Genomic DNA, 12,239 nt, shown 5'->3' with positions numbered 1-12,239 from the left:
AATAAGACAGTTACGTTCCCCTTACACTAACAGGCATACAGTAATTGATAAACACGCATACAGTAATCGAGTGCATTCTGCCAGAGGTACAGGACGGGAACTGCTTTGTGCTTTGCTGTTGTAAACAGTAACGAATGGTTAGTTAATACAGAAACTACCCAAAAACGGTGGGGAGGAGTCAGGATATAGCAAGAATCTGCACTTCCGAACTCTAATCCCAAAACTTCAGCCCTGAAGCTTCCGCCCCTGTTTGTTGCTGCCATGCTGGAAAAAAACATACCCTGACTCTGTAATTGCTCGGGATCCTGCGGGCTCCTGGTGCTCTTTGCTGGGGTGGGTAGTGGGAGCTTACCCCGTGAGCATGCACAGCCCCTGTTGCACGGGGTCCTGCTGGCGGCTGGCGTTGCCAGCATTGGCTGGACAACATCAAGAATTTAGGGGTAGCCTTTCTGTTAGCAGTTTTATCTGAAGTGCCTAGATAAAGGCACTTGGCAGCCTTTGATCCAAGTGACTAAATAAAAGCTTAGTTGCTAGGTTAGAAAAAGAATAATGAAGCAGGTGGTAAATGGTGACTTCATTTCAACTGATTAATGGATAGAAAGGGTCGATTCTTTAATACAATTCACCACTTTTACTTTGTGGCCATGTGGCAGCCTTCAAGCTCTAGTCAGAAACGTTACTGAGACCTGTCATTCCCAATCACCTGCTCATTCTCTTTTTCATTTTTCATGAAGCTGGAGAAGGTGACATATCTGAGCGAGCACAGTGTAGCAAGTGCCATGACTACCCATAGCAGGCATGAGCTGAGGCTTTTCCAAAAACAGGAGCAGATAGGACTCTTTGCAGCAACCACGTCTTAACTTTCTTCCGCGACATTTAGACAAGCTTTATGTGACTATTTTATGTGCTGCTTAAAAAGAAAAAGGGATAATTACCACAAGCACAGTAATGCGCAGTGCGTGCGCTGTCTGTGAAATGCCCATATCCATTAAACCCACATCACCTGCATATAATCAGAATTGCAATGCAGCTCTGTATCTTTATTTAAGTTAAACTTCAGTACTTGGAGCAGTGTTTTAATAGCACATATTTCCCCCTCAGCAAGCTAGTTCTCCTAATTATGAGTGTTTCGAACGTTTTATTTTGTTGTGCATTGAGACGGGGAGTGAACACTGTTCCCCCTCCTGCTGTGCGAGCACCCGCTGCTGGTGTCAGCCTGCAGTCTGCTCTGCAAGCACTGCCGAGCATCGTGTGAGCCTCGCCGGCGTGCACTCCCGGTCCCGCTGCTGTGCAGTCCCCTGGACATGTCCCCAGAGCTGCCGCACATGGGAGGATCAGCATGGGGCTCCCAGCCCAGCCAGGTAGCGTGGCCAGGCTCCCCCCACCACAGGACTCTGGCTTCGCTGTCCACCTGCCCATCAGCACCAGCTATGGGGAGTCTTAAGCATTTGTAGACCCTGCCAAGGGCTTTGCTTGGTTGGTTCCTGTGGCCGTGGGTGCTTAAACCCTCCCTTAAACAGGCTGACAAAGGAAACGGTGCCAGGAGCTTGGTAAACTCTGCTAGGTGTGTGCCAAAGGATTGTTTTATATACAAACAAGCAAAATCTCTGGAAGGGAAATAGCATCAAGCCTCGCAAGACAGCTGAAGGTGCCAGCTGAGGATGGTGGACTTTGTGTCTGCTCTGGTGCCAAAGGTTTCGGGGATAAATATGACTAAAATTCAGTCAGTAGCCCTCGTAAAAGTGAGTGCTTCTGTCTGCTGGTACACTGGCTTGGCAGCAGTCGAGCATCCCCAGCCTTGCCAAGCTCTGAATGTGAAGAGTCCAAAGCCCAGCCTGTCTTAAATCCAGTGGATAAAAACCTGAGAGATCTCTGAATGCTAATCTTTAATAATGTCATTTTTGCTCTCTGTTGTAAAACCCTGCATGTTAATGCTAGGAAGGTATTTGTGTGTGCGAAACAACCCATGCTTATGGGGTATGGCAGCGCTGTGAAGGTTTGTTCATTGTTTAAGGGTTACCTGCTTGGGTTTTTCCTATCAGGAAACTGGCCCAGCCAGCTAAGGCAGCTCGCGTCTAGCAAGAGGGTTTCTTAAAAAAAAAGCCCAGCTTGCCCTAACTAATCAGTTTAAAACGAGTAAGAGTTCTATGGTAGCAACAATTTTGTAAATGCAGCTTTCTGGATGGTTTTGGTTTTTTGCAACCTGTAGGGTTTTTGCTTTGTGCTTTGCAACTGGCTCATAGGAACCCCAGATGCTTTAAGATACAACTATTCCTTAAAACAAAGAATCCTTTAATTGTGGGCAAGATCTTTATTTATGGCTGCAAGTGGCATTTAAGAGCGGAGTGACAACTAAAATACTTGGCTTGGTTACAAAATCTAAACAATGTTGAGGACATTAGGAGTTCAGTTTAAAATGGAGAAAGATACCGTGATTTCTTATTTCGAAGTGCTGACATTTCCCATATGTTCTTCAGTGAATATGAGCTTGAAATCCGCTTTACTTTGACACTGGAAGTTTGCCCAAGAATGGTTTAGCAGCGAATCAGCAATATCCATGGCGTTTTGCAGATCTTGATGAAGGACCCAAATTAAAAAAAAAAAAAAAAAACAAAACCCAACACACCAAAAACATTTCAAATTATCTGTCTCAGAGTTTAATAACAGCGTGTTGTGGGATAATGTCAAAGGAATGCAGGAGAAACCTGAGACCCGATTGCTGCAGTCAAGCTCAGTGCATCGCGGAGAACGCACGGTTGAGCTGCATCTGCGGCAGTGCCCAGCGGAGCCGCTGCAGGCTCGGCCAGTTGGTGGCTGGCGCAGCATGTGGGTATGAAAACCTGAAGTCTGCCTTTTGCAGAAAGCCGTCCTACCTGCTGCCCAAGCCTACCAGGAGCTAAATTCCACGGGCCCTTTCAGTTTTAGTGATAAATTTTGCAGGGCCCGTAGAGCTTTCCTGTGTGTGCCCGCAGGGGCTCTAGCCCACGCAGCCTAACCCCAAATTCATTCCCAATGAGGATCCAGCCTGGAGGCCTTCCTCTGCGCTAGCCCTGGCGGCGGTGAGCTGGGAGGTCTTTGCTGAGCACCCCTAGCATGCGCCTCCAAACAGAGCGGGTCTTACGGCACCAGGGGGTGAGCACGGAGAACGTCGCAGCACGGAAGCCAGCAGCCCCTGTTGTGGCAGGAGGCATGCATTCCACCTCTGGGCTCTTCGGGGTGACCACCCCGGGGCACCACAGTCCCTCGGGACCAGGAGTCTCTGGGCAGTGCGGCGCTGGCAGCCAGTATCCAGACTTGTCCTTGGATGGAGGGATACGTATGTGCCAGCCCTGCTTGGGCAGCTGCTGGGGAGGCTGCGGGCAGCCTTCAGAAAACACCACAGCATTGCCCAATTTAGCTCCTCGTCCTGTCAGCTAGTTTGTCGGACTGGGAGTCCTGAGGGTGTGGAGGGAGGAATTGTCATTGCTAAGGCTTTTCAGTTAAAACAGCACTGGAATAAAAGGGGCTGCCTTTCTCCCCAGCTGAGCGAAGGGAAAAATCAGTGCCACTTAAGAAGAGCCTTGTTCCTCCAAAAACTGGAGACCTGACGATCCCAGGCCACGCACCCTCACTGGAAGGCAGCTACAATATGTGCAGGCTTCGAACAGGAAGAGCTGCATTCCAGTTTCTCTTGCGTGCCATTAGAGAAGTAAACCGAGCACCTCTTGGGCTTCTCCATGAACACGCAAAGCTTTCACGCTATGCTTTTCTTGAAAACAACAAACTCTGTGTGTCTCTTCTGCTTTCTATACAATCCTTTTAATGACTTAAAAACATGACCAACAGAGAACTTCAGGGGAGAGCACTGCTGGTAGTTACTGCCAGCACAGAATATGGTAAATATACTGTCTCTTATTAACGGGGTGCCAGGCCTCATAATGTTAATTTCTGCTAATAATCCTGAAATACACTTTGGTTATTACATAAAACCTTTAGAGTTACCAGCAGCCTTTTAAGATCACTTACATTAGTGAGGAATTTGTGGTCAGCGAAGAATTTGAGTGCCGTGCGTTTGGTTGGTCATTGAGGCAAGTAATTTCAAGAGCTTATTCTAATTCAGGGATAGGGGAACGATGTGAAACATGCCTGTCCAGCCACATAGGGTCTCTGTGCTTCAGCATATACCCACAATGTGAGATAAGATTATATTGCTGAGACAGAAAACAGTTGAAGAGTCTTCTGCAGAAATAGACCCTGTTAAGTCTCTTAACCAAGGAATTTAAGAAGAGAAAGAAAAGCTTCCCTGTAGGTCTCTAACATGTCATGTCCTCCTGATTCTCCTCCCTGCTTATTTGGAGCAGTGTTGCCAGGCAAAGATGAAAGTGGGAGAACCAAGCCCAGACTGGTCAGCTGCCAAGTGCTGGGGCCTCTGACTCAGAGCTTCGGCAGCTATAGGAATAATTAAAATTCTCCCTGTGCTCACTTATAATCATGTAAATCTTTTTTGTTGAATCTTTAAAACAAAGTAGGATGGCTGTATGGGAAATAAATACAGTCAAGCCCTGAAAAAACGCAGCTGTAGTCTTAGCTCAGCTAATCAGCTAGACTTCTGCAAGGTTTCCTTTTATTTTAGTTTAGGGATAAGCCTTCTCCCACCTCTGATTATTTTAAACATTAAGCATTGAGATATAGATATAGATATATGTAACAGAAATATGTCAACGTGATGGACATCTCTTTGATTTGATCCTTAGGGCAGTGTTGATTAATAGCAGCTGTACAAATGAGCTCGTGCCGTACAGAGTCTATCATGGGACACATCCCGGGTTTGCTCCGAGAGGCGAAAGCATTCCTGCGCTCACTCTCCCTGGTCCTGCTGCCACACTGTGACAGCACTCTTGACACCGCGGTTACCCCAGAGGCATTTACTAACAAAATGCAGAGCGTCGTCGGTGTTTTATTCATGTGTTTTGCATTCCTCTGTGTCCAGTTAGAGGTGTGAATCCCATCCTCCTCTCGAACGCTCTTTCATCCAGGGTCAGTGCGGGGTGGCTGCTGGCGAGCAAGCGAACTTGCCAAAAGCAACACCGCCTGGGCTTGTGCGGCGCGGTGGGAAGATGCGCTTTGCACAGGCGGGCAGGGTGCGCACCCTCACCAGCACGGCCCAGGGCTCCCATGGGGGAAGCACCAGAGCCTCCAGGAGGGCTGGTGAGGAGGTGCACAGGAATAACAACAGCCGTAAAAGAAGAAAAGCTGGGCCAGCTCCTCAGGCTGCTGGCCAGGGTGCCAGCCGCCCCGTGCGCGGCTGTGTGGAGGTTCCAAGTTTGATAATCCATTCAGGTGCAGGCTCCCAGGCTGGCAAGACAGGCAGTGCTCCGTGGAGACTGTAACTGCAGCTGTGCTGGTGGAGGGCTGCGCTCGCGCAGGGGTTGCGCTCACGGGGTGGTGTTTCCCTACCTGCTGTCACAGCAGAAAGGCAGGCACCCGCAGGCACAAGTAACTCACGCTTTATGTTCTGCCTCCTTCACCAACGCACGGCTGTTTGCACTCGCTCCCATTGCACTCGCTCCCACAAGGTACCACAGAGACACTTGGTCATTACCAAAGACACAACCCAGAAAAGCACTGTCTGCAAAACTGATCCCCAGAGTCAATGAAATACATGCGTGGGCGAGGAGGTGAGATATTTTTATGATCTTGCCTTATGGTAATCTTGGTGACCTAAGTGGTGAGAATTGCATAGAAATTTTGATTACTTCATAACTAGGGGGAAAATTTCTGTTCTTAAATTTCTGTTGTAAAAAATATCCGTAGTCAGTGGAGTATATTTATGATGTACCAGAGAATTTTTGTGCTACTAGAACCAAACAACCTGGGGTTTCATTTGAGATTGTTTTGAAGTGACCATGTGCTGCAGTTCCAGACATCATTTGCTGCATCGAGAAAATGCAACAAACCTCTCATGAGTTGAATTCTTCAGATTTGGGTGGGGTTTTTTTTTTGTCCTTCCACAGATCCTTAGAATTTGCACAAGATACACACCAGAACAAGACACCATGACCTTTTCAGATGGCCTTACCCTAAACCGAACTCAGATGCACAACGCCGGATTTGGCCCCCTGACTGATCTCGTGTTCACATTTGCCAACCAGCTCCTGCCTTTGGAAATGGATGATACAGAAACGGGTCTCCTTAGTGCCATCTGCTTAATCTGTGGAGGTACCGTACAGCGTGAACTCAGATGCGTTTGAAAAGGATGCTGAGAACTTCATTTATGTTCTGTTTTGCTTTCCTGTACTAAAACATCTATCTATATATAATAGATATAAATATTATTATGTATGTTATATAAACCACTTAACACTAAAGGTTTATTTTCCACCGGTGATAGCTATTGGTTTTATTATGGATACGTTTTTAATGAATCAAATCATTCTGTCAAGCAACCGATGCTCTTTGCCGTACAGGATACTTGCTGCATTTTTTATGAGTGGTATATGGGTGGTTACCTGTACGAATGACCTTTGTTACAGCAAGATGCCCATTACACAGCTTTTACTCAAAATTGCCATGCATATACATGTAGTTACGTTCACACAGAAGTCACTGGTGATAACTTTCTTTGGAAAAAGAATAGATTACATTTTGAAATCGGCATAGTGGCACTAATGACATGATTTGGAGGGGGGGGCGCTGATTACAACTTGAAAGGGGCATTGTCAGGTAAAATCATGGTTTTCAAACACAAAAAGTGAAGTGTCAAGTAATTTCCAAAATCCTCTGTAAATGTATTTTGTTTCAATCACCTAGTCTCTCTCCTCCTCTGCAGAATCTGGACTAGCAACGGCAACACACCTTGTTTAGTTGGGCCCTTTTGTTGAAACACAAACCGGGTGCTACTAACAGAAGGTTTAAGAACAAGAGTTAGTCTTTGTTGACAATGGCCCTTTAGTACAAAATCTTTCCAATTTTGTGTGTGTCTAACCATAACCCATCAAAAGCACTGGTGGTTTCTGAGGTGTCACTGGTATGTGACTGGTGCATCCTGGTTTATGGGTGATGTTTGTTGTCACTCAAGCTCGCACTGCCATCTGCTGATACCTGATGGTAACTCAGTTTATTTTAGTATGGATACAAAAAATAAACTAGCGGTAATCTCTTTGTATACCTAGGTAGCTTATCAATGACACATACAAAATCCATTCTGAAATACTGTTTGCAGCAAGGTGTTTTCCCCTTGGAGAGGGAGGTACAAGAGCAGACTTGTAGTTCTGGACCACTCAAATGACAAACCTTTCCAGCCGCCAAGGAGAGACGAGTCTAAGTTTCAGAAAGCCATGGTTTAGCCGCTTCCTGTGGAATACCCACTCCAGAGTGTGGGTCATAAGTGAAAAGATGAAATTCATGGAGTTCTAATCAAGAACATGGAGGAGCTTCTGTGATTTGGAGTTTGTAAAAAGAAATACTTATTTAAAACCATGAGTGATATGATACTTTTCTACAGATCGCCAGGACCTTGAAGAACCAATGAAAGTGGATAAGCTTCAGGAACCACTGCTTGAAGCACTGAAAATTTACATCCGAAAGAGACGACCCAACAAGCCTCATATGTTCCCAAAGATCTTAATGAAAATCACAGATCTTCGTAGCATCAGTGCGAAAGGTACGGTGTCTCCCCCTAATTCAGCAAGAGTGTCAGTGTTCGGTTTCAGAGGAAACTGGCCTAGAGACCGGCGTTGTTATTTTTTTAATGTGTCTAAGAAACATCCTTGTGACCTTCCTCTTCCCTTCTTTATGTGTTTAAATCGGTTCTATTTTAAACATACATGGCGCTACATTCTTCATGCAACTTACAGTGAAAATGACGTCTTAGGTATAAGTGCGGTAGCAAATCATTAGCGTGAACTCTGTCAGTGATTTTAAAACAAGATAAAACCTCGAATTAAACCTTTGTTGAAGTTTACAAGGGGGTGCAAGTCAACGTCTATTTTGTATCCCTAATGGCTTCCAAAACCAGTCTGTTTACAGACAGCGGGAAAGGCTGGCATATCCCAAATTCCCCTAAACTGTGGTCTGGTGTACTTTAGAACGGATTAGATCCAGGATTTTGGAGATTCGGCACCTCTAATCCAAACTAACCATGCTTATAGGTGGATCAGTTTTAACATTTTATGTGGGCTTGTATGTGACCGATCACGTGAAACACACAGTCTAAGTGCTGTCACATAAATTCTCTGAAGCAGGGGGGTGGCTGAAGGCTTTCATTTAATCAGGCTCCCCCCAGGGCGGGCTGGGTGGCTGTTCTGGACATAGAGCGGACAGTCCGTGGTGTGGCAGGGCGCTGGCATCGCCACACACCCTGTGCTGTGGCTTCGAAGGTGGCTGTGCTCCTTTTGTTTGTGTACCCCTCTCTCTCCCCAAGACGCAATTTCAGACGCGTCCAGCAGTTTCATGTACGTCCACCTCCAGACTGCTGGGGAGCTGTCCTGGAGATGTACCAGCCTGACTACAGGGAGTCTAAAGAATTGCAGCCGGTTCTTATTTTTCACAGTGGTTGATGCAGTTCCACTTTCTTACTGTGCTTACTCAGCCACAGGTTTGCTACCCCTGCTAGACAAGCAAGCACATGAGCTTGTACGTACAGGTGCCTATGTAGGTAGAGATTGGATTTCTGCTTTTAAAAAAATTACTGATTTCATTTGACGTGGTTTTTGACAAGACTTCAGGGGGGCAGCAGTCAGATCACTCAAATAGATACGCTTGCTTTACATTAAAACCTGAACTGTTACACTTTAAATAATATATAAGTTAAAAGATCAAGCTATAGCTATGTTTATATAAAGAAGTGAGCTATTTAATTGGATTGATTAGTACCAAAAGAATAACTTAGAAAGCGCCAGAGCGGGAAGCAAAGGTATCCTAAAAGGACCCACTTAGCAGGTTATCTAAAGCTTGCATTTACCCTCAAGTAAAGCAGGCTCCATCCAACTGAAACCGCCAAATAAACTTAGAGCAGTACTGAGCTATAAAAATATTTAGGGGAGCTTTTTCGTTCTACTGTTCTTGCTTGTGGGAAATCCATTGCACTTTCCCGCTGCTTTGCCAGAGCCCTCCAGCTCCTCAGGAACACGGCTCTGTCTTTATGTTCAGTCACAAGAAAGGATTCTCCTCTCCATTCTGACATAAGTATTTAACTTTAATTATATCATTAATGTTTTATGGTAGAACTAAATCATACAAAGGACTGGTGATGTCCTGGAGGAGGGTGTGTGTGTCTTGAGTTTCATTTGAAAGACGTACATTAGAAGATAATGACTTTTGATGGTACATGATCGCTGAAAGCAATTACCAAAGCAAGCATGACCCGAAACGGCCGAGTCTAGTGTCTCCTCGCACTAGAGTTCCTTATACACCGATGTTCCTCTGTGACATCAGAAGTATCGTAATGAAGAATTAAGCATGCGTGGGACTAAAGCAAGAGACTGTCTTCTGAGTTCTCTCGTCCCACCATGAAATTGGAAGTTTGCAAGACCTGAAAAATTACTGTGGCTTTACAGCGGTTACTACGTAACCCACAAAACCACCTGGCAGTCCGACCGAGTACTCCGCAACAGCAGAAGGCGGGTGTGGAACACGGCCAGATTCAGTTCGTCAGCTCTGGCTGCAGATGGTTTTCAGAGAAGCTCTCAGCATAATTCTGCATTAATTTCTTTCCGATTAGGAAGCTTGCCCCTTTGCTCCTCACAGTTACTTAAGAGAGTTTTTAATCAACATTCACTTGGAAAAAGTTGGTCATTGCCTTTGTAGATGATTTTTTGAAGCTCCACAGCTAAGGCATGAACATAAGTGCTCCCTTACAGTCTGGGGTTACCGCTGCGGCTGACAACGAGCTCTCTCCAGCACGTACGTTGCAGCAGCACAGATAAGTGGAATATATCCAGAGGTTCTCTCTGGAATAGTTAATCAGTAACCAGACTATTTTCCCTTTAATTTTGTTGGCTCCTCTTGCCTCCCTTCATGTTTAAAAAGCACAGGCTCTTGTTATGCTATGCAACGTGTTAGACCAGGTATTTGAATGCTGATGTTTACGGCTATAAATTGCCTGATGTCCTGAAAAGAAAAATCTTTTTCCCCCATCAGCAGCAAAACGTGTAAAGCACATTCATGCCTCAGTGTGGAACAGAACCTTTACTGTATATCCTCACTTTACTCGAGACGTAATTCCAAGATGCTGCTGTCGAGGCCTTTCTGAACGTGGCTTGTCTGTCACTGCGAGCAGCAGCAGTGTAGAGCGACAGCAGCAGCTGAACCCTCCTGCTTTACAGACCAGGCTGTTCCCAATTAACAGCCCTTTTTTTTTCACTGAGAGTTTTGTCCATCCAGCATTCAAGAATTCCTGTCTGTAGTAACTTACTAATCCCTCAGCAGTTCCCTCAGCATTAACTGCCCGGCGTCAGGCAGGGTCTTGGCTGATTTTTAAACGCAGGCTTCTGCGCCGCTGCGGCCCGGCGTCTTAAGGACAGAGCTTCCTGGGAGCACCGAGCCGATGGCGCACACAAGTTACAGGTGAACTGCGCGGGGGCTGCCTCTTCAGGCAGCTGTCCCCGTAAGCCTGTCCTGGCCAGGAAACCTTAACACGCCTTAGGAGCAACAGGCGCTGTTGTCTGCCTTTGTGATTTATGTTCTTTCTTTTAAACTAATATTAGTTGTTGGTGCACAGTCTGAGTAACCAGGATTTATGTAGTACTTTTGTTTAATCCTATGCATACTAGCCTGCAAAACCACGTCTGCGTAAAAATACCTGTTGTTACATTTGCCAAAGACGAACACCGAACAGTTCAGTTAAGTCACCTGTAAACACTGTCAGTGCTTCTGTGTACTTTTGTGGTTAATTAGCACAAGCAAAGAAGCCTGAACGCTACAGGACACTTTACAAAAAAAGTATCTTTTTGCCTGAATTTTTTGTATAAAACAACGGTTTGTTAAATTCCGAATCTTATTTCACAGTTTTCTATACGGGAAAGAATGTTCTGACTTAAATCGCTGCAGTTCTCTTCCAGGATTCACCTCACCTATTTAACAGAAATTGGCCAGAATTTTTGTCATTCTAGTCTTTGCAGATACCGCGTACAGATTAAAAACTGTAAAGTATATTCCAATTTATAAGCACATCTATGTGGGAACAGTTTAGTTTAACTTTTCAGTATAATTTAAAGCTGTTTTGGTTCCTTCCCTGAAAAGCAGCAGTTCATCCCATTTACCTGTGCTGTAATATCAGGCGCTATGTCATGATTTTAAATGAGTTAAGGAGTACCCATCTAACTCCCCCTTCTTGTATGACCGAAGTCGTTCCCTTCTTCCACACAAAACCACGTACAGAAGGAGCCGTCACATCTGTTACAATAACATACCCTGAAATTGCTACTGATGATGCTAAAAAAAAAAAGGAAATTTTACAAACGGTACTAATAGAAAGGCCCTCTTGTTTTCTTTTTAAAGGTGCAGAACGTGTCATTACATTGAAAATGGAAATTCCTGGATCCATGCCACCTCTTATCCAGGAAATGTTGGAGAACTCTGAAGGACATGAACCACTGACACCAACCTCAAATGGAAATACTGCAGAACACAGTCCTAGTATCTCACCTAGTTCAGTGGATAACAGCAGTGTCAGTCAATCCCCTATGGTGGAGTAAGACATTTTCCAGCTACTTCAGACATTCCTAATACCTTATGTACAGGAATGAAAAGCAAGAAAAACATTTTTACTGCTGCTTAGTTTCTGGACTTAATATATATCTATATATGTGTATATATATAGATAAAAACTCAACAAGGACCAAGAAATTTTCATATGTATCGATATATACTCCTTGCTGTTTAAACTCTTAAAACTAGAAAATGCAAACTTTTGAAACTCTAAATCAGCCATTTCATGCAAAAAATAGTTAAGCTTCTGTTTTCTCCTCTGAACATTCAAGATTGCATGGTGACGAGACAGATCTCAAACTTTTAAATTCTGGTTGCATTTCTGATGACTTTGTACATACAAATGTATGGCTGTGCTTTCCATACTGGATGTTTGGTGCTTTCCTTTTGTCTCTCATACCTAAAGCGATCAAGACACCAACCATTCGAAACGGACTACCGTACACGTCCAGAAAAGGAAGTTTAAAGGACCGTCTGGTTTAGTTTAATATGAAAACTTGTCTCGGATGCCCTCAGTTCGCATCTCCTTCCTTGTAAAAAGTATACAAAAG

General features: G+C 44.8%; 1 protein-coding gene across 5 annotated transcripts in view; it reads left to right on the top strand.

Annotated features, from left to right (window-relative positions):
• The window catches only part of RARB (retinoic acid receptor beta), a 333,134-nt gene extending 321,210 nt beyond the window's left edge, over positions 1–11,924 (top strand). For all 5 annotated transcript variants that reach the window (XM_037384094.1, XM_037384093.1, XM_037384095.1 and 2 more), the window contains 3 exons: positions 5,994–6,198; positions 7,484–7,642; positions 11,479–11,924. In XM_037384094.1, coding sequence (XP_037239991.1) covers positions 5,994–6,198; positions 7,484–7,642; positions 11,479–11,675 — 561 coding nt within the window. In that variant the 3' untranslated portion in view covers positions 11,676–11,924. The remainder of the gene's footprint in view (positions 1–5,993; positions 6,199–7,483; positions 7,643–11,478) is intronic.
• Positions 11,925–12,239: the final 315 nt, after the last annotated feature.

Source organism: Falco rusticolus, chromosome 4 (genome assembly GCF_015220075.1).
Source record: "Falco rusticolus isolate bFalRus1 chromosome 4, bFalRus1.pri, whole genome shotgun sequence".
Taxonomy (NCBI): domain Eukaryota; kingdom Metazoa; phylum Chordata; class Aves; order Falconiformes; family Falconidae; genus Falco; species Falco rusticolus.
The sequence above is the reverse complement of the archived record's forward strand: the minus strand, read 5'-3'. Positions and strand labels throughout refer to the sequence as shown.